Here is a 22,962-nt window from a genome sequence, read left to right as displayed (position 1 = left end):
TCCCCAGATGCCTACAATCCTGTGTAGTATACAAAAGTTCAGATTGTTTCTTCTTGTACACTGGTATCATGCACATACTTTTTTCAAATTGATAAAAAAAATTGAAAATAGAAAAGATATGTACAAAAATTACAGAGCAAGGAATGAAAAAGAACATGTTCTTTTATTCCTAAAAGAACAGGAAAAAAGATCACATGGAATCCCATACGGAAACAATATCACAATTGCGAACCTACTTTCAAAATTGCAACTTAGGTAAGAATAGTGGACCTTGGCCCAAGAGAAAAGTAGATACTTTGCATCTATATATGGTAACAACATCCACGGTTGTACATGCTATTTCTTTTGAAATCAACCTCAAGAAGGAGCATGTAATGTCAGGGATGTCCTTGGCTCACTAACTCATGGCAGATGACTACAAACATTTCTAATCTACGCATTGCAAACCAATCATATATCAAAGTGATAGACGCATTTATGTGTTTATTTTGTTCTCAATTATGTATATTGTTAGTGCTCGATTTTGTGCTTATTTTTCTATTTTATGTATTTGTACGCATTGCAAACCAATCATATACTAACAATCCATTCTACGTTTCCTTTCTTTCGGTTTTTATCAAAAGAAAACTTTTGCAGACTTGCATCTTTGCTTCCTAGGATTTTTCATATGTAGAAAGCTTTTGCGAAATTGGATTTGCGGTCGCTTCCTCTGATGATTGATTGTTAGTATGCTCTTGACGTCTTGATCCATTGAGGTAATTCCTTTCAGTCTCTTTTATAACCGAAATCAAAGTCAATAATTGGAACGAAGCTGTGGATGAACTTCCAGAGGATGAATAGTATTGGCTTGTTTTTTTCTTTTTAAGTTATAAAATGGAGGGCGACACTACAAAAGATGCAGCCAGTGAGGAATATATTAAACAGAAGAGCACCAAAATAGATTTTAGAGAATGGGGATCTAGTTTTGTCTATTCTCGAATTTCTATCGGTGATCGAGGCGCTGAGGAACTTTCATCATGACAACACATAAACAAGAGAAGAGAGAGACACATTGTATTTAACGTGGGTAGATTGACTTTCCTATGCATAAGGCAGGCGCTGAATAACGTGGTGCGATGGTCAAAAAAAAAAGTGGTACGATGGTCACCTTGGAGATATAGCCGGTGCCCACAAAGCGACTGTAGATATATACCTAACGCAATAGTGTTGCAATTTCAAATTAACATGAATATAGGGAAAAATTAGTTCACCCACACAGAAATTCCTAGTTCGGTGGCTGCATCTCTGTTTGTCCCACCTTTTAAGTTTCAAGCACTCGCCCGTGTAAAAAAAGGCTATGTCAGTTAAAAGACTGATGGGTTAACCTAAGACCTACCGGAAACTGACAGTCGTAACTCGTAATGCCTGGTTACTTTAAGGACAGGTCCATAGGACTTGCCCTAACTACCTGCCGTGCTCCAACTTGTGCACTTAAGTTAACTTACAGCGGAAAATATGATATCAAACCTTCCAAGTTCCACATCCATTCTCAGGAGGAGGGAAGTAAAGAAGCTTCTTGAATTTGTTAAAAGTTTCGTCTTCGATCTTTCTCATTAACGTCTGGATCTCTCATCTCTCTCAAAAACTAAAAGAAGCAGACATGTTAGAGAAAATTGGTTTACCAGCAAAACCATCTTTGCGAGGAAATACTTGGGTCGTCGACGCATCTCACTGTCAAGGTTGTTCCTCGCAATTCAGTTTCATCAATAGAAAGGTTTGTTGTGATTTGATCATCTTATTAACTAATTCTAATTCAATTCATTCATTCATGATCTTTTTCTTAAAACCCATCTCGAAATAATCAATTTAATTTAATGTTGTGTGGTTTTCTAATGGCTATTTACCAATGTTGAAGGAGAAGTTCAAAATCTTATGAATTTTTATGGGCTTGAACCTGGGTATACGGAGCATGATGAGAATGTATATTGAAGAAGAGATTAACCTTTTTTTTTTTTTTTGTTCTTGTTAATTCAATTTGGGAAATCATCAGTTTGTTGTTTTAGGGTACCTTGATAATTGCTCACATTTGGTAGCCGAGTGAAAACTAATCCGACTTTGGAAGTGATGTTGCCATTCTATGAGGAGATTTTTATATATATAGAAATTGAAGTTACATTGATTTGATTAAGATTCTTAATCAGTAGAAAGGTCATACCCGCACTTTCATCCACCAAACAAAACCCCATCAATTAAGGTATAAGGGCGTGATCGAAGACGACACGACGTGATATATAGTGTATTATGCTGAGTTAAACCTTGGTGTTCGCTAGTAGTTAATTTGAGCTGGCATACTGCTATTGATATAAAAATTAAGTTGGTGCACTGATTGGAAATTCCTTGGAAGATTTGATGTGATTCGGTGCTTAATTAGAACCAACATGCAGAAACTAGGAGTGGCATTAATGTTTAACCTTTTGGTTCCGTCTTTATCGTTTTAAGTATTGTGTTCTTACTTCTTGATATATATTGTCATTTTCAGCATCACTGCCGCAGATGTGGAGGCATATTTTGTGGGAGTTGCACCCAGCAGAGAATGCTATTACGTGGGCAAGGAGATTCTCCAGTGCGTATATGTGACCCCTGTAAGAAACTCGAAGAGGCAGCACGGTTTGAAATGCGAAATGGGCACAAAAATAAAGGTGAGAGTTAGGTTTTCTTATAAATTAAGGTTGGATACATTACTTTGCATTTCAATTATTTGAACTCTTCTGTTTACATGTCTGATCTGGTGCATAAGTGAGTCGAGTTAATCATAAGAAGAGTTAGACGTCACTGTGTTGTATTGATGTTAACTCCATGGCCGTCTAACAAAACTAACCTTACAACTTTCATCTCAGTTATGGTAGTTATAGAACTTATACTGAATTTCATCCCAACTTCTGGTAGTTATAGTTATATTAAGGGAATTTAAGTTTCATAGTGTGTGCATGCTGGAGATGCACACATTAAGAAAAGTAAATCCAACTTATGAGATATCTGCTGGTATCTAACCATCCCTCATTTTGTTCAGGTGGATCAAAGTTGACACCAAAAAATGAGGCTGAGGTATTAAATGAAATTCTAGGTGTTGATAGCAAGCGGTCCTTAGCATCGACCGACCCCCAAAGGGCGATAACCTATGCTTCTGGTTCAAGCTCCCAGAGGGACTCCTTACATGCAGATGCAGAAGGTGATATCCTGAGGAGTCTTTCTGTTGGCACACAGAATGAGTCCTTAGATGAAATGGGTGCAAGTCCGGATGAGTTGCATCAACAGGCCTTGGAAGAGAAAAATAAATATCGTATTCTCAAAGGGGAAGGAAAACCTGGTGAGGCTCTAAAAGCCTACAAGAGAGGAAAGGAACTGGAGAGGCAGGCTGGGGCACTAGAAGTGGCACTAAGAAAGAATCGGAGAAGGGCAATGACTTCAACCAGCTCTGGTGGGGCAAAGAAAAACAATGACGAAGCTGAAATGCCTGGAAAAAGGAGTAAGCTTTCCTCCCAAGTGGGTGGAGCTAAAGATGATCTTGCAGCTGAACTGAAAGAACTGGGATGGACTGATGAAGATGTCCATGAAACTAATAAGAAGCCTGCAAAAATGACATTGGAGGGCGAACTGTCTAGTCTTATTGGAGAGGTTCATAAAAGCTCTAGTTCAGGTAAGGGAGCTGGTAGCATCGATAAAAGCCAGGTCATTGCTCACAAGAAAAAAGCTCTGGTGTTGAAGCGGGAAGGTAAACTTGCAGAAGCTAAGGAAGAACTTAAGAAAGCCAAAGTTCTTGAAAAGCAATTAGAAGAACATGAATTGTTGGCTGGTGCGGAAGATTCCGACGATGAACTCTCTGCTCTCATTCGCAATATGGATGATGATAAATCTGAAGATGTATTGATGCAGTATGATAAGGATACTTTCCTAGACTTTCAACCCCTTGTGAATTTTTCTGATGATTATGGTCTTGATGGTAACATTGATGTGATGGATGAGGATATGAATGACCCAGAGATGGCACTGGCACTGAAATCACTAGGTTGGGATGAAGATTCTGATTACCCAGAGGAAAGTTTGCCAGAAGCTGTTCCACTGGATAGAGAATCATTATTGGAGGAAATTCGGTCACTTAAAAGAGAAGCTCTTACTCAAAAACGAGCAGGTAATGTTGCAGAAGCAATGGCACAGCTTAAGAAAGCAAAGCTACTTGAGAAGGACATGGAAGATATGCAGTCTCAAGAAAACGCTTCTTTCCCCCGCAATTCTATGACTCAGAAGGTTTCGAGTTCTCAAAGAGATGAAAGATCCTCTAACTTGAGTAATTTTGCTGATGAATCTGTAACGCCGCTGAAAAGCACAGAATCCAAAGTGCCACAAAAAAGTAAACTCATGATCCAAAGAGAGCTTTTGGCTCTGAAAAAGAAAGCACTTGCTCTGAGAAGAGAAGGACGAGTCGACGAGGCAGAAGAGGAGTTGAGAAAAGGAAGTGTTCTTGAACGTCAACTTGAAGAGATGGAGAATACTTCAAAAGCGAGAACCTATAATGTCATCAGTAAAGACTCCGCGTTAAAAGAGGGAAATGCAGAGGTTCCTGGCACCTTTCCTAGTGGGGAGGAGGAAGATGAGACCGAAGTGACAGAACAAGATATGCGTGATCCAGCATTACTCTCACTGCTTTCAAATTTGGGATGGGACGAAGACGGAGAACCTGCAAGCTTGGCACCAAAACCTAAGCAAACTAGGGTTGATTCAGAGAATGTTAGTGGTTCAGCTAGGACTGAAGCTCCGGTAGTTACAGCTGTAAGACCACGGAGAAGTAAAGCTGAAATGCAAAGGGAACTTCTAGGCTTGAAAAGGAAGGCTCTCACTCTGAGGCGCCAAGGAGAATCTGATGAAGCCGACGAAGTGCTTGACAAGGCAAAAGTATTAGAGGCCCAAATTGCAGAAATGGAAGTCCCCAAAAAAGAGATGGAGCTTAACACTAAGATGGATGCTCAATTTGATGGTCTTGTACCCATGATATCTCAAAATACTCATGGGAGTATTGAACCAGTGGAAGATGTAAGAAGAGGTGTGGCTGAGTTGTCAGTCAGTTCAAGCAATGAAGTAGCTGAAGCAACTTCAAGGACATTGGCCGTCTCATTTTCAGACCGGTATCAGCTCCCTGAATATGATGTGAACCATTCTGTAGAAAATTTGATTCAATCAGCTGATGAAAGAATCTCTGAACATGATGGAAAATTGCCTCCATCAGTAAACATGGTGGATTTATCGACTGCAGTTAGCTCGAAAAGTTCTCTTGGTGATCCCAGTAACAATACTGGAAATGAAAGTAATTCTAGCGATGAACTTGGAATTAAATATGACAATCTATCTGAAAATCAAAACAAATCAGTACCCCTTGCTAAGACAGTACCAACCTACAAAGCAACCATTGGGTCAGGGTCGGAATCTTTCAGTGACCAAACTGCTCTTCGACAAGAAGTACTGGCTCGTAAGAAAAAGGCAGTTGCTCTGAAGAAAGAAGGGAAATTGGTAGAAGCTCGAGAGGAGCTACGACAGGCCAAACTCTTGGAGAAGAAACTAGTAGATAACTCTCAACCCAGTGAAAATCCCACTGATAGATCTGTTTCTACTTCCAAAATTTCAACCGCGGTGCAAGAAGAGCAGAAAAGTACCACCACACCTCCCAAACAAATTTCAAGTCGAGATCGCTTCAAGTTGCAGCAAGAGTCCCTTGCTCACAAACGGCAAGCAATGAAGCTACGAAGGGAAGGCCGGACGGAAGAAGCTGAAGCAGAGTTGGAATTGGCCAAGGCCCTGGAAGCTCAACTGGAAGAACATGACTCACAGAACACTAGTAAATCAGAAGCAATGGATGGTGTGGTTGTTGAGGATCTTCTTGATCCTCAACTTTTATCAGCCCTAAAAGCAATTGGACTCGGTACTGAAGTTGTTGCGCCAAGACGCCAGGAGAAATCAGAGCCTGCAAAAGCAAGCCCTGAAAAGGGTGAAAACTCGAGCCAAGAGAGAAGTCTACTGGAAGAAAAGATCAAGGCTGAGAAGGTAAAGGCCCTAAACTTCAAACGAGCGGGGAAGCAAGCAGAAGCCTTGGCTTCACTTCGGCAGGCTAAACTGTTTGAGAAGAAGTTGAGCTCCTTGCCTCCACGGTGAAACACCAATGAAGCAGATTGTAAGTTGGACTCTTAAATGATGTTGACGAGATTACTTTCCAAATGTACTTCTGAGAGAGGGGCGGGGTTTCTTGCCTGCAATTACCACCTAATGCATTGGAGCTAGATTCCAGCTTGAGCTGGTTCATTGTGATTGTTCTATTTGTATCTTTTTGTTTCATGTAAATTTTGGATAGCATAATATCTTGATTTTACTGGTAAACTTTTGGATAGCATAATAGCAAATGCTATCATCTTGTAAATTACTGTGTGAAATAAACTAATGACAGGTAAACTAATATTTTATCATTTTTAGGCCACAAAGTTTTGCCTGCAGTTACAAAATTATGCAATTTAGCATCACAACTACAAAAAGAAGTAAGAACCCGCAACGATTCCCTCAACTTGTACCCTGTTTTTTTTTCCCGAGCAAAATCTGTTGCTTAAAACTCATAGAATTTTCATATTTTACTAAAGCTACTTGCAATTTTGCAAATTCTTCGTTGAATCCAAATGATGTTATAACTTATAATATCTGGGATAATTCCACAGGTGATGAAAGAAAAATCCAAAGTAGTCTCGGAGAAAATAAGAGAGATCTATAGATATTAATGAATCAGCGAATTCAATATCTTGAAGATGACTGAGGTGTGTTATAACCGTGTCCGCCGTTGTTATGAGGAGGTTGCTGTGGTCTGGGTCTTGAGTACTCCGCGAAAATTACCCAACCGTCCAGAAACTACACAAAACAACATAGCATCAAGATAAAGCATACAGATATTGAGAGACTCATGTAACTAAAGCTTTGTAACAATAAAATTAGAAAGAAATCCTCAACATACAACGGTATGTTGCATGCTTTCAAACCATCATCACTTCTATTAGCTCAACAATATCAAGGAGCAAATTAGTCCGTAACCCGAATAGCTTGGTCAAGCTCAAGCATGAAAACATATTCTTCACTGCTATTCAATTGTCTGGTAACTTCCAAGGTATATAGTAATTATAGTGTCTTAATTGTTAACACCTGTAATTGATTAAGAAACTCTGTGAGCAAACTTTTAGCTCACCTTGCCATCCATACCAGCTATACCCGCTGCAGCCTCTTCCAGAGTAGCATATCTTACAAAACCAAATCCCCTGGAATATCCCGAGTTACGATCTTTCGCAACTCTAGCTGCAACCACAAATTAGGTTGATCAATATCATATCAGTGGAAGCAATTTCTACTCCACCGACTCTTTGACATAAAAAAAAGTTCCCTACCATGAAGGACTTCACCAAACTCTGCAAATGCTTTTCTAAGTCCATCATCGGTTGTACGTTTACTAAGCCCTGTAAACCAGATACGGTTAAGTACCAACAAAAAAAATGAAAAGAAAAAAAGATAGAATAATACAACACCGACACCAATAGCAAAACTGAAATTTGAGTGCCAACCAGTGGTCAAGCTGCTTCACTTTATCATCAGCAAACATAGTGTAGAATGCTAAGGGTGTTTGACATGGACACAAACCATTTATGACAATAGTGTAGCAAACATTTATTAATAGTTGCTTCACCAATATGAATCAAGTCAAAAGATTAACAGCAGGATATGTATATAATATGATCTCAGTTTAATGTGTTCACACACAATTTTATAATGAATTAGTGGAAAGTGGAAGCAGAAAATAACTGGGTACACTAGAAAATGAAAACGAGTAAAGCCAAAATGTCTATGATAGATTCTGAAAATTTTCATATTATGTCTAACTAGTACATTATCAGATTCATGTCATCGTCTGCCTGCAAGTCTTATTGTCAGTTGCAGCACAGGTAACACAATTTGACAGTCCATACAACTAGCGCAGCAAGGTAATTTACATATATGCTTTTTGGTCACCGAAGGATCTGGATCAGATGTAAGGTAAGAAATTCATTCTGACAGGCCGTCCATGTTAAGTACCACAGCATAAAATTCATTCTTCATAACATCAATATTTTCATTTTTATTGGAACTCTTCACATGTCTATGTCAAGATCACGAACAATTGCAGTACCAATATAGAAATCAAGAATCCCAATTAAAAAAAAAAAAAAAAGCAAAAACGGAATGGCAAAATAACAACAATGTTCTACTGGAAAGGTTGATGAAGATTTCAAATTTTCAAAACCCTGAACCTTTTAAATCAAACTAATTTCACACTTCTTCTTAACCTATTCACTGGTTTCAGAATCATTAGTTGTTGATCCTCTAGTATTATCTCCTACATCTTAAACCCTTAAAGTTTTGTTTCTGGTGTTAACCCTAATCTAATTGCTTGGTCTAAACTATAAAAAATGATAATGAAATGATGATAAGTTAATCAACAAAAACAGCATAAAACAATTGAAGAATCAAGAGAAACCCCTTAAAATGATTCAGAGATGTGAGAAAGGGGGTACCTGAGACGAAAAGGTTCGCAGAAGGTTCAGCGGCTGGAGGAGGTGTAGGTGTTGTAGCATGTGATGACAGAGGAGAATAAGTGAAGTTTGAGAAAAGTCTTCTGCTTAAGTTAAACCCTTGAGGTTCCAAAAGTGCTGTTTTTGCTGCTCTCACCGCCATTACTCTCTCTCTCAAAAATCAACAACAAAGGGGAGCTATTTTGGTTCTTCAACTTGAAAATCCTAGCAAAAAAAGGAAGAAAAACTTGGGGTAAATACGCTATGGTTCCACCCCCACTATATTTTATCATACACCCCACAGTGGTCCACTGGTTGTTACTGAAGTACTACTGTACTGTGCGGTGGGCAGGGGCATTTTCAATGAGTAACATTCCCGCTAGGGTTGGCAACGGATAAATATCCGCCGGATATTGGTAATATCGATAAGGTTAAGGTTAAGAATTATCGGATATCCGGTATCCGATAATATTCGGTGGAATCCAAAAATTCCATATCGATAAGGTTAAGGATAAGCTATCGGATATCGGAATTTTTGCCGATAAAATCTGGTTTCATGATTTAATCTTTCTCTTAGTCTTTGCATGATTCAATATTGGCCAAGTTAAATCATCAAAAACTATGAAAGATAAACTCTTATCACCACTAACAAGATCACCAGTATCACAATTAAAACAAGTAAGCAATTCATTACGAGAACGAATTTGCAATCAAGCCAGTTAGACTACCAAAAAAATGATTCAACTCCCCAGATCCAACTAACCAACCATCACAACATCACCATTCAACGAAGAACGATCAGCACCACCATCAAAGAAGCAAGCCAAAAGCAAGTACGAAGAGAACAAGTTCAGGTCTAAGTAAAACTCCAACGAAGGACTAAGATAATAACAACATAGTGACGACAATGACAATATAAACGAAGAGAAAGTGCAGTTATCAAGTTTAATTCGTCAATTAATTTAGCAAAGATAAATCCTCATCTCGTCAGCATCTCATCAAAATCACGTCTTTCTTCAATCACTCAATTCCAAGGGCCGCAGTGCAGTCGAGCGTAAGCTCAACTCGAGAAGGAAGAAGAAAACAATAATTCTGATATCCTCTATTCAAAATCAAAATATCACCATCTACAGATCTAACTCATGAGTCATGATTCAATCTTTCTCTTAGTCTCTGGATTCTAATCAAACCCTCCTTTTGACTCTATAAATCTCTATATACCTATCTCTCGATCAAACCCTCTCTATGACTCTCTCAGTTTATTGATCTCTTGACCTCTTTCTGTTAATAATGAGAAAAAAAAATGTTAAAGAGACCAAAGACTCAAAGAGTAATTCTCGACATCTAATACTTGGGGGTTGGAAATCACAAGTACACCCCTAGGTTATCGGATGTTGGATAGCAGCCTAACGGGATGACCCTCATCCGATTCCGATAGGGTTAAGAGGGAAAATCCGATAATATGTCCGGTTCCGAAATCCGATATATCAGATTAAATCCTATAGGAAGTCAAATTTTCGGAAACGGATGTCGGATTTCGGAAGTATAGTGCCAGCCCTAATTGCAGCAAAATCAAGATCCAAAGGCCAGTATGTGTAACACTGGAGAAGGTTAAGTGATTCTATGGGTATAACATATCCTCGTATAATCGTTCTCTAGTTGGTTAGATAATATTTAATACTTCAAAAAAGAAAAAGAAAACATTGGATAGGAAACAGAGTGCGACTATGTGCACTACACATTGTGATGTTTTGACTGCGTTTCTTTATTTAATTATTTTTTGGTAATTTGGATTAGATGTCCGTGTTTAAATCAGATGTTCATTATATGGACTAATTTTCTTCCTCTATTTTAGCTCAAAGTTTTGTTATACATTTGTTACTTGTTAGGTGCCGAAATATGATGAGTTGCTATAACTCTTTTACTTCATTTCTCTTGTTAATTCATTTAATGGGATTGGGATTTTGGTGGTTATTATTTGCTTTTCGTAAATTCTTAGACTATTCAGTGGGTTTGGTTTTCGATCATACTTTAGTGGTCTTAAACGAATGAAGATGGATCAATTATTAGGGATTTATCTAGGATATCTTGGTTACATACAGACTACTTAGAAACATCAAAAACCTTGTGTATATATTGGCTGTTGATTTCAGTTATAATACCAGTTTTTCTTTGAAGCAAATCAACAGAACTTTTAGAAATTTTTATGGGTTCGATATGTAACTACGCTAAACATGGGAGTTATTACCAACGAGATTCCAAGGCTATAAAACCTTAGATATCCATGGATTCAATACATAGTGTACAAAGTAAAATTGAACACAAACATGAAAAGTAAATATTGACACAAGATATAACGTGGTTCGGATATAAGAGATTTTTCACAACGTCTGCATTAACCACTCTTCAGGACCTGCTAACCTAAAATGTCGGTTGACATGCCTTGAAAATCTCTATAAGAGATTTTTCTCAGTCCAATTGCATTTTCCAACTCTTCACTTCTCTTGCTACTTTCTAATTCCCAAGCTCTGCAATTTTTTCTCTTTAGGTGTTTGAGGTTTCTTTCCTTCCCTTCTTCGTAACTTCTGCTTGTATAAATTTGCTCAAGATGTCTAGCTGAAACCTTTCCTCCAGATTAATAAAAGATAAGTTTATTTTTGTTTCTTTGGGTTTGGTTTGTGCTTTTGGATTTCCATCTTAATTTTTTCTATTCTGGTCACTTCTAATTTGTTCCAATGGCTTTTTCACTTGCTCCAGTTTTCATGCTTGTTTTTTTTTTTGTTTTTTTTTCCCATTTTCAGTTATGCGTGGAAAAGACACGTGAAGCTTTTCTCTTTTACTTAGTTCAAGATCAAAAATATTTATCTTTCCAACAAGAGTATTCTTGGAAAGTGTTTCAAGGTTATTTCCTTCTACGATGGCATGTTTCTTAGAATCATATCTAGATGGTAGCAATCTGAGAATTTTCATCACAATGTCCTTTTCAGGAGTAGTCTTACCCAATGCAAAAGATGCATTAAAAATTTCAGACACTTTGTGATTAAACTTATCAAATGACTCTTAATCAGCCATACAAAGGTTTTCCCAATCAGAATTTAGGTTTTAAAGCTTAGCTTATTTCTCAAAGGTATTCCCTTCAAATACTATTTCTAAGATATCCCAAGCATCTTAAGACTGAGTGCACATAATCACATGGTGCTGAAGATCTGGGGTAATGGCATGGATGATAGCATTTAACCCGTCAGAATTTTGCTTTGCAGCAAAAATCATAATTAACTCAATTTCTCTTATCAGGTTCTAATTATTCATAGAATAACTTAGACCTTTTTTTAGATAAGACAAAAACTATGTTAGTTAACTAGTTTTTCTTATCAAGAAATCGATTAGAGTTGAGTAATCGAATCCTATATTTGACAAGCCTGAACTAAGAACATATGTAAATCAGTTACTCTTATTAGGAATTAAAAAAACTAAAATAAATGATCCTATTTCGTTGAGAGAAAACAATTGATACCAATCAACAAAGAAGATACCAAATCAATAAGTCAAAAATAGAATTGACGAAGTTTTTCTTAACCGGAACAATTAAAATTCAATAATCATTCCATACATCATAATGGAAATATATCAATTGCACCGAATTTCGTTAACCAAAAGCAAAATATATGCAACAAAATCAAACTTTCCTAACATGATAAATGATTAAGTAACAAAATAAATCGTTATCTTGGTTTCCGCAACCACTTCTCCTCAGAAAGATATATCATTAAGCACCGGTTCAATAAGAACTCTCCCCCTGTTTGTTCATCCCCTTGCAAAGCAACAAAACAATAACCAAAAATAACATTTACCAGAGAAAGGTTAAATCATTTTTAGCTATTACGTTCCAATGATAAAAGCCTAAACCGAAACTCACATGTTATGCTAAATACCCAACTTATGTAAACATAAATTGATAGTAGCATCATTGTGACTTTCACACCTGAGTTTTCATCAATATCTCCTTATGATCCTATGATAAATCAAACTAAAAAGTTAGAATTAAATCCGGCTATATCAAAAAGTCACACAAATCATAAGAGATACCAAATCATGAGACCGGAAACTAGGGTTAATTAAAACCGGAATAACATCTCATACTCGAATGAAAAGCATAAAAAATATTCAATCAAACCAAGCCATGCAATCTAATAAACCATCAAAACGGACGATACACAAAGATTTAAAATAAATCTTAATCATTCATATTATTGATAGCTATTGAATAGACTTTACACAACATTGAAATAAATCAACAATTTGATTAATCTTTTTCCTGGATTAAGTATTACAGCATATGAATTAATCCTTAGTGGTTCTTTGATTGTTCACTAAGGTCCCTTCAGTGTTCAAACTCTTGAAGCACGTCTCGAGAGACTTGTCAGCAACCACCTCTTGTTTTTCAAGTTTTTCAACTTGTCTCTTTAGTTCTATCAGAACAGTTATTATGAGATTGGTTCTCAGTTCTTCAAAACCAATGATGAAGTTCATCATATTATCAGTAGGTATCCACTTGGTTTCTTTCGAATCTTGAAAATTGAAAGCCAGAAGACAAGAATCCTTTTGAGATCTAGTAGAACTGTCAGAATCATAATCATGCATGACTTTTCAGATGATCCTCTTCTTCCTTTATGTATTGATTCCTTGACACTCCTTAACTCTTCGAGCTTCTTCCTTATTAGCCTTTGTAACACTGCGAGTTATTGGAGGCATGCTCTAGGATTTAAATAAAAATTTATCAAGGTTTATGTTAGAGTATATCTCGGTTGACTTAACCAAGGGTTGGTATGTCAAGTTTGGTTGTCATATTTTAGTATCAAAACTTATCTAGAGTCACTTAATTAAATAATAGAGTCAACTTCGTTTAGGTTAGACTAGAAAGTATAGGAATGTTGAGACATACAAGTATTACTCCAAAGACCTGAAGAATGCGAAGAAGTAACGAACTACAACGACGACATCATCCTTCCACTTGAGGTTAACAATACTGACTTGAACTTATTTCATTCCTAACGTATCTTTCAAGTCGTGCATATTGAAAACATAACTGCGAAGCTATATATACTGTATATATTGTATATTATACTCTAGTGATGTTACATGATCATAATAGTATGATCATAGTATTAAGGAATTAGACTACGAAGTATAACGCTTATCTTTTGAACTTCGTAGATATGGCATCGACATAATCTTGTATATATTGCTATGATTATGTGTATGGGTTTTGGTGAAGATTTCATCCTAGGAAACAATGTTTTACATTTGTTTAAAGGAAGTACATTCATAAACTTGTTTTGTGAATCGAAAGGGAAATCAATAGAATTATTGGTCTTTCTATTCATTGCATATCTTTGGATGACCAATATGTGTGAGTTGGTAGAACCAATCTTAACTCAGTTTATATATCTTGGTATAACTGATCACAATGCGTAGATTTATGATTCTAGCCCATGTTGGTAGGCTTTATGAAACGATCATAAGATGTTCCGACTGAAACTCATATGTAAAAAGTCATTATATGTTAAATCAATTTTTGTTTACATGAGTTGTGTCTAGCATAACATATGGTTTCGATTTTCAACTTTTGTTATTAACATAGTTAAAACCGTTTCTGTTAGAGCACTGCTCTGTCGAACTCGCATGCGTTGCTATCTCAAGCATGTTTGTCAATGTTAGTGATCAAAACTATAATTCATGATTTCTATCCTATTTATAGATGTATCAGACTAGGATATAGATTGTGTAGTTGAGCTTAGACTTCATGGCGTTCATCATTTGAAGACGAAGAACTACTAAGGAGATCTTGTGGAACTTCATCGACGAAAGGTATGTGGAGACTGAAATTCACCTATCACTTGGAAAGTCTATTTCCAATGTATCTCCTATATTGAGACATAAGTCGTATTACAATATAGTTTTCTATATACAATTTTTGAGATTTCGAGCTGAGTTTATCTCACTTATATATTTCTCGAAATATGTATTGGCAAGATTTCGCTTCGAACAAGTTCATCTTATATCATGTGAAAAATTGCCGAGTAACATCTTACATGGTTTGTATGATACAATCATTTGGTGTAGTCTTGGAATGTTTCGTTATGATTATTTCAATATTTGAAAATTGCTTTGATGTTAATAGTGTGTGAAAACGGCTATTGTCATCCTCTAAGAAAGTTTCGATGATAGAAATAAGAGTTTAGAACACTTAACCATTATTGGATATGTCATGTTGTGCACTCTTGCACATATGTAATCCATGTTCGGGAACCATAGTATGCACACCCGTTTGCATACCTGTTGGTTTGAGAAATCCGGTAACCTAAGTATGCAAACCCGTTTGCGTACTGGCGTACAGGTTCATGTCCGAGAATTTCTTCTGGGATTGAAAGTTCGCGTACCCGTTTGCATACTGGATAAACTCAATCTTGGTCCGGTTATTTCAAGTATGCGTACCCGTTTACATACTTGAAGGTTAAAGTTCTAAAATCGGTTATGAACATGAATATAAACATTTATATAATAAGGAATGCAATTTTTGCAAACCGTGGCTATAATTTTCATGATTGATTCGAGTGAATCAAACCGATTTTGCTTCAATTGTGTTTTTGTATATTTCTATGAAAATATAGCAATTGAACGTCTCTTTAACTAGTTTCATTTGAGTCATTTGAACTAGTTATGATTAAGATGAATAAGGTTGATATGAGAGTAATCATATGGCTAACCTCGGTTAACTATTTGTGAGCCAACATGGTGTACACGTTTGGGTACGGTTACATAAACCTAAATGAGGGTACATTTCATTTGTGTGTAACAATCTAAGTTCGATCTAACGGTTGAAAGATATTAGATTGGTTAAATCAGGTTTTTCATATGACGGTGAATATTGAATGCTTTGTTACCAAGGTAACTTGGATTTCAAACCCTTATTTGAAAACTATATAAAGGATAACTCTAGCAACTGGGAAACCTAATCCCCATACCTCCCGTGTGTTACTAGTTGCATAAACTAGAGTCGATTATCCTTTAAACTTAGGTTTCTTCGAGACCCTGTAGGTTAACGACTTCAAAGACTTCATTGAAATTGTGAAGCCAGACCCAACTATTCTCTTTGTAGTTGCGTGTTCTGATCTTGCCCGATTCTATCGTATTGGGTACAATTGAAATAATTGACTCGAGATTAATTTATCCGATAGGCAAGATGAAAGTAATCACAAACATCTTCGTCTCATCGTTTGTGATTCCACAATATCTTGTTTCGCTAGTCGATTAAGATTATTGTGAGGTGATTGATAATACTATGTTGTTCTTCTGGAATATAAGACCGGTTTATCAATTGGTTCATGTTCACCTTGATTTATCAAAAGACGGAATAAAAACTCTTAGTTATTTCTGTGGGAGACAGATTTATTCAATCTATAGACTTTTCTGTGTGAGACAGATTTGTTTATCAAGTCTTCGATTACGGATCATAGCAACTCTTGGTTGTGGGTGAGATCAAAAAAGGGAACCAAGTGCATAGTATCCTGCTAGGATCAGAGACTCAAGGAACGTAATTGTACCTTGAATCAGTGTGAGATTGATTTGGATTCAACTAAAGTCCAGTCCGAAGTTAATTGGTGGTAGGCTAGAGTATGTAGCGGCTTAATACAGTGTGGTGTTCAATCTGGACTAGGTCCCGGGATTTTTCTACATTTGCGGTTTCCTCGTTAATAAAATTTTGGGGTCTGTGTTATTTCTTTTTCGTATTATATTTTGTTATATGATTGAAATATCACAGGTTGTGCGTTAAGATCAATCAATTAGAATATCCAACCTTTGGTTATTGATTTAAATTGATTGACACTTGAACATTGGTCTTTGGTATCTTTCAAGTTACTCTTCTTATATTCAATCGGGCTCGCAGATTTCTGTTTGTTGATTGCAGATTGAATTAAGAGTTAGAGATATTAAACTCTTATATATACTTTACTCTAGATTGAGTCTGACTGTCTAGTTGATTCTATATAAAGTATATTGGAGTAAGTCCTCTCAGATTTCCAAACGAATTATTGGGTGTGGTTGTTAGACCCCCGAATTTTCAATTGGTATCAGAGAGGACAAACACGTTAAAGACCTCACAAGTCTGTGTTTGTAGCGATCTGATATGGACAGAAGTGTTATCTCTATAAACGTACCAGCAGTCTTCGATGGCTCAAATTACTTGTGGTGGAAAATTGATATGCGTGCCTTTCTTCAAAAGCGTGATTTTCAATCATGGGTTTATGTAGTTAATGGATATGATGCTCCCGTTGTGGCAATAGGAAATGCGACCGTTCCGATGGATATTGGTGCACATGACGCTGACGGTTTGAATTCCATCATACATGCCATTACAACAGATCTTCAGTACCATGTGACTACGTGCACTCGGTCTAAAGATGCTTGGGATATCTTAGAAACCGTATTCGAAGGGAATACCAGTAAAAAGGAATATAGGCTTCAAAACCTAAATTCCGATTGGGAAAACCTTCTTATGGAAGATGAAGATTCATTTGATGAGTTTAATCACAAAGTGTATGAAATTGTTAATGTATCCTTTGCATTTGGTAAGACTATTCATGAAAAGGACATTGTGATGAAAATTCTCAGATCACTGCCATCTAGATACGATTATAAGAAGCATGCCATTGTTGAGGGAAATAACCTCGACACTCTTTCCAGAAGTATTCTTGTGGGAAAGATTAAATTACTTGATCTTGATCATAATACAGTCAGAACTTCTGCGTTCAATGTTGTGACCACTGCAAGTGAAGCTTCTAGCTTATCATGGGCGGATGAATGATGTTCTAATCATGTCGATTCTTATAGATCACTGATGACACAAAAGATCAAGGATATTGTAAAGAAAATCAAAAGATCCGAGAGATCATCTTCTATTTCTATTGCTTCTGATGATTCAAGTCAAGAAAAAATATCTCAGTGTCCCAACGTCTTACATACTACTGAAGTGTGTACAAAAGGTTCATCCTTCTCGGCAGAAGTTCCATGTAACTCAAATTCCAGTTTGGAATGCGAGTCTGAGACTGAGATCCTAGAATTTCTGGATAAATATGAAGAAATTCACCAGGAAAATTCAACTGAAGGAAGTGTTGAATAAACTTGAATCATCACTAAAGTAGAAAACCCTTGAGATCGACTGTCTTAATGATGAACTCACCAGAACCCTATTTCTAAAAGAAAATGAGATCAATTCTCTTAAATGTGACCAGCAAAGGTTATCAGGAAGCTCAGAAAAAATTTCAACAATTTTATTTGGTCAAAAGTCTTTTGGAAACACAAGTGGTTTAGGGTTCGAAAGTAAGTCAGTGAGCACAACGAACTCTTTTGTTCCAGCCGGCTCCGGATCAATCAATCATGTGTGTTGCGATAAACAAGAGTCATCTCCACAAAGCAAACCTTCTTTGTTTTGCTCCTTTTGTGGAAGTACAAGTCATGTCCAGAGTAAGTGTTGGAGATTCAAGAGGAACAACAAAAGAATTATCAAACTTCAAAATGACATGCAAAAGATGAATCTGACTCTGGAAAAGCAGTCAATGATACATGTGTACAAGAAGAAGTCCAAGAGATTCAAAGACAGATGAGGTAAGTCTGTTCATTCGATAAACCTTGAAATGTCACCTTGTGACACAAGAAGTGAACATTCAGTTCACTCCATTACTATCTAAATCATAGTAACGAAATGTATCATTATTTTATTTGGACTTGAAAAATAAGGATTACCTCAAGGTTGTTCAAGTCTTGTAAATATTTTATTGATTTTTTGTTCCATTTTGAGCAAGTAAATATTTTATTGTTGAAATAGATAATGAATCATGAACCATGGAGACTTTTTCAAAGTCCTTTAGGGTTTTAATATCCTAGGAGTCTATTTATGTTCATTTTTTGAACATCATTGTCCTCTACCTTCTCTCTTTCCAAAAGATACAGTCTCATGGCTCCTACAACAAGAGGTACCACAAAAAGAGATGTTGTAGAAGCAGTCAATGTGTATCTGTGTGAAGGTATTCAGTCCTCAAGGAAAAGAAAGGTAAAGGATAATGATCCAGGTTCTTCCTTAAACTGCCTATTGTATGTTTGTCATTCTGATAATAACTTTAGGATTATGGTGAGGGATTTCATCAGAAAAAGAAATGATTTAAAATCTCGAATTATTTCATCTTTGGAAGATATTTCTCACTATGAACAAATGTTGTGTCTAACAAAGAACACTTCGGGTGAAATGAAAAGAGAACTTAGTGAGTTAACAAACATTTCTGAAGATTTGGAGGAATTGAATGATCCTATTATAAATAGTTTTTTAAATGATGAGAAGGAATTCTCGGTAGATGCCCTGAGAAAGCTGTACAATGTCTAGGAAACTTCTTATCATAATTTTTTTCTTGTGTTTTTAGAAGGATTACTAGGGTTTGGAATAGACATTATTGTGAGTAAACATAGCTATGTCCAACGTTTTCATCTTCATGTTTTTAGATTTATTTAAATTCTAAGTTTTTTGGAAGATGATTTTTGCAATTTTAATCTTTATGATTTTATATATTGCAAATTGTTATAGGATATGTTGTTTACGTCCGTGAACCTGTGACTGTCCCATACTTGTTCAAAATTTATCTCTATTATGTCGGTATGAAAGTATTGATAAAAGATAGAATGAACTTTTGACAAACAAAAGTTAAAGCCTTTTTATGTCATTATGAAAATCTTGATGAAAGAAAGGATGCACTTTTGTTTACAAGGATTAGGTCTATTATATGTCATTGTGCAAATAGTGATGAAAAATAGAATGAATCCTTGTATATTCCGCAGTATTGGTTGATCTCCGATCCACATTTTTGTGCATATACTATGTTGCTCCGTAAGTTCTCTTATGTCGAGCATGACCAATTGAATTGATTATTTTTGTGGATGATTCAATTGAGATTTTTGGATTCAAATTCATGTTTTCATGTGATTTGATTATATCTAAAGAAATCCTTCTTTTCTTGTAAAAGCAAGGTCGCCTTTGCTGTTCTTTCGGGAATGGCATATTATGGGAGAGAGTTCTTTTTGAACTTGTGCTTTATTGCCAAATATTTGTGGGGAGTGCGGTTGTGGAATATTACAGGGGTTATCTTGTATCTTTAAACTCCTTGATGAATGCATTTAGCTTCGGCTTTATGATCGCATCTAAATAAGTTGGTATGTTATTCTCTTTTGGTAATGAAGTATATCTATGAAAATTTCATGAGGATCCCACTAGTTTTTGTACCTTTGCCAATTTATATTGACAAAAATGAGGAGAATTAATATGTAGTTTCATACTACAAATACATATAGTTTACGGATCATTATGTAAGGGGGAGTGGTTTTCATGTCGAGATGAAGTATTGACTAAGGGGGAGTGATACATATCACCATAGTATTGTTGTCAAAGTTGTGATACAATTGAACTTTGATGCTGTGTAATAATACTATGACACTGCATAACAATGATTGAGAGCAATTGTTTTCTCATTGTTATTGCTACGGATGTTCAACAACTATGATGATGAGTTGAACACATTTAGAATCATGGAGTACTTGGAAGTGACGAAGTTTTCGAGTCGTGTTGAAGATGCCAAGGAGATCAAGCATTTGGATGAGAAGCTACAATTTTATAATTATTTTGTAATTTATATGTGTTGATAGTTTTGTCACTAAAATTGACAAAGGGGGAGATTGTTAGAGAACTGCTCGGTCGAACTCGCATGAGTTGCTATCTCAAGCATGTTTGTCAATGTTAGTGATCAAAACTATAAGTCTTGATTTCTAGCCTATTTATAGATGTCTCAGACTAGGACATAGATTGTGTAGTTGAGCTTAGACTTCGCGGCGTTCATCATTTAAAGACGAAGAACTACTAAGGGGAACTTGTGGAACTTCATTGACAAAAGGTATGTGGAGACTGAAACTCATCTATCACTTGGAAAGTCTATTTCTAATTTATCTCCTATATTGAGACATAAGTCGTATTACAATATAGTTTTCTATATACACATTTGAGATTTCGACCTGAGTTTATCTCGCTTACATATTTCTCGAAATATGTGTTGGAAAGCTTTCTCTTCGATCAAGTTCATCTTATATCATGTGAAAATTTCCGAGTAACATCTTACATGGTTTGTGTGATACAATCATTTGGTGTAGTCTTGGGATGTTTCGTTATGATTATTTCAATATCTTGAAAATTGCTTTGATGCTAGTGTGTGAAAACGATTATTGTCATCCTTTAAGAAAGTTTCAATGATAGAAATAAGAGTTTAAAAAACTTAACCATTATTGGATATGTCATGTTGTGCACTCTTGCGCATATGTAATCCATGTCCGGGAACCATAATATGCGCACCCGTTTGCGTACCTGTTGGTTTGAGAAATCCGAGAACCTAAGTATGCATACCCATTTGCGTACTGGCGTACATGTTCATGTCCGAGAATTTCTGCTGGGATTGAAAGTTCGTGTACCCGTTTGTGTATTGGCAAAACCCAATTTTGGTCCGGGTATTTCAAGTACGTGTACCCGTTTGCATATTTGAAGGATAAAGTTCTAAAATAGGTTACGAACATGAACATAAACATTTATATAATAAGGAATGCAATCTTTTCAAACCGTGTCTATAATGTTCATGATTGATTCGAGTGAATTAAACCGATTTTGCTTCAGTTGTGTTCTTGTATAATTTTATGAGAATATAGCAATTGAACATCTCTTTAACTAGTTTCATTTGAGTCATTTGAACTAGTTATGATTAAGATGAATAAGGTTGATATGAGAGTAATCATATGGCTAACCTCAGTTAACTATTTGTGAGCCAACATGGTGTACACGTTTGGGTACGGTTACATAAACCTAAATAAGGGTACATTTTATTTGTGTGTAACAAGCTAAGTTCGATCTAACGGTTGAAAGATATTAGCTTGTTTGAATCAGTTTTTTCATCTAATGGTGAATATTAAATGCTTTATTACCAAGGTAACTTGGATTGCAAATCCTGATTTGAAAACTTTATAAAGGAGAACTCTAGTAACTAGGAAACCTAATCCCCACACCTCTTGTGTGTTACTAGTTGCATAAACTAGATTCGATTCTCCTTTAACCTTAGGTTTCTTCGAGACCCTGTAGGTTAACGACTTCAAAGACTTCATTGGGATTGTGAAGCCAGATCCAACTATTCTCTTTGTAGTTGCGTGTTCTGATCTTGCCCGATTCTATCGTATTGAGTATAATTGAAATAATTGACTCAAGATTAATTTCTCCGATAGGCAAGATAAAATTAATCACAAACATCTTCGTCTCATTGTTTGTGATTCCAAAATATCTTGTTTCACTAGTCGATTAAGATTATTGTGAGGTGATTGATAATACTAGGCTGTTCTTCGGGAATATAAGACCAGTTTATCAATTAGTTTCTGTTCACCTTGATTTATCAAAAGACGGAACAAAAACTCTTGGGTATTTCCGTGGGAGACAGATTTATTCAATCTATATACTTTTATGTGTGAGACAGATTTGTTTATCAAGTCTTCGACTTTCGGTCGTAGCAACTCTTGGTTGTGGGTGAGATCAACTAAGGGAATCAAGTGCGTAGTATCCTTCTGGGATCAGAGACGTAAGGAACGCAACTGTACCTTGAATCAGTGTGAGATTGATTAAGATTCAACTACAGTCCGTTCCGAAGTTAATTGGTAATAGGCTAGAGTCTGTAGCGGCTTAATACAATGTGGTGTTCAATCTGGACTAGGTCCCGGGGTTTTTATGCATTTGTGTTCCTCGTTAACAAAATTCTGGTGTCTGTGTTATTTATTTTTCGCATTATATTTTGTTATATAATTGAAATATCACAGGGTTATTGATTTAAATTAATTGACACCTGAACATTGGTCCTTGGTACCGTTTAAGTTACTCCTCTTATATTCAATCGGGGTCGCAGATTTCTATTTGCTGATTACAGATTGAATTAAGAGTTAGAGATATTAAACTCTTAGATATGCTTTACTCTAGATTGAGTCTGACTTTCTAGTTGATTCTCTAGAAAGTATATTGGAGTAAGTCCTCTCAGATTGCCAAACGAATTGTTGGGTGTGGTTGTTAGACCCACGCATTTTCAGTTTCAACCTTTCTTTTGTAAAGGTTGCTTTTGTTGTTGTTCTTTTTTTCTTGCGAGAGGATGTTAACACACTGGGGGAAAATTCTTATTTGAACATGCGCTTAATGATATATCTTTGTGGGGAGTAGTGGCTGCTTATATTGCATATATTTTGT

At 36.1% G+C, this 22,962-nt stretch overlaps 2 protein-coding genes across 2 annotated transcripts; one reads left to right on the top strand and one right to left on the bottom strand.

Moving 5' to 3' along the window:
* Positions 1-1,522: 1,522 nt before the first annotated feature.
* On the top strand, positions 1,523-6,499 carry LOC113348717 (enolase-phosphatase E1-like). The gene is made up of 3 exons (XM_026592565.1): positions 1,523-1,753; positions 2,519-2,678; positions 3,050-6,499. The coding sequence occupies exons 1-3, from the start codon at positions 1,640-1,642 to the stop codon at positions 6,178-6,180; spliced, it is 3,405 nt and encodes a 1,134-aa protein (XP_026448350.1). The 5' UTR covers positions 1,523-1,639; the 3' UTR covers positions 6,181-6,499.
* Positions 6,464-8,845, bottom strand: LOC113348718 (organelle RRM domain-containing protein 2, mitochondrial-like). The gene is made up of 4 exons (XM_026592566.1): positions 8,607-8,845; positions 7,446-7,514; positions 7,250-7,356; positions 6,464-6,918 (listed from the first exon to the last, which is right to left on the bottom strand). The coding sequence occupies exons 1-4, from the start codon at positions 8,764-8,766 to the stop codon at positions 6,805-6,807; spliced, it is 450 nt and encodes a 149-aa protein (XP_026448351.1). The 5' UTR covers positions 8,767-8,845; the 3' UTR covers positions 6,464-6,804.
* Positions 8,846-22,962: the final 14,117 nt, after the last annotated feature.

This window comes from Papaver somniferum, chromosome 2 (genome assembly GCF_003573695.1).
Source record: "Papaver somniferum cultivar HN1 chromosome 2, ASM357369v1, whole genome shotgun sequence".
In the NCBI taxonomy this organism is placed as follows: Eukaryota; Viridiplantae; Streptophyta; class Magnoliopsida; order Ranunculales; family Papaveraceae; genus Papaver; species Papaver somniferum.
The sequence above is the reverse complement of the archived record's forward strand: the minus strand, read 5'-3'. Positions and strand labels throughout refer to the sequence as shown.

Coding starts and splice junctions, on each gene's coding strand:
- LOC113348717 (XM_026592565.1), top strand. CDS start 1,640: ATGTTAGAGAAAATTGGTTTACCAGCAAAACCATCTTTGCGAGGAAAT. Junction 1,754..2,518: donor TCAGTTTCATCAATAGAAAG/GTTTGTTGTGAT, acceptor TGTCATTTTCAG/CATCACTGCCGCAGATGTGG. Junction 2,679..3,049: donor AAATGGGCACAAAAATAAAG/GTGAGAGTTAGG, acceptor CATTTTGTTCAG/GTGGATCAAAGTTGACACCA.
- LOC113348718 (XM_026592566.1), bottom strand. CDS start 8,766: ATGGCGGTGAGAGCAGCAAAAACAGCACTTTTGGAACCTCAAGGGTTT. Junction 7,357..7,445: donor GTTTGGTGAAGTCCTTCATG/GTAGGGAACTTT, acceptor TTGTGGTTGCAG/CTAGAGTTGCGAAAGATCGT. Junction 6,919..7,249: donor TAGCTGGTATGGATGGCAAG/GTGAGCTAAAAG, acceptor TGTTTTGTGTAG/TTTCTGGACGGTTGGGTAAT.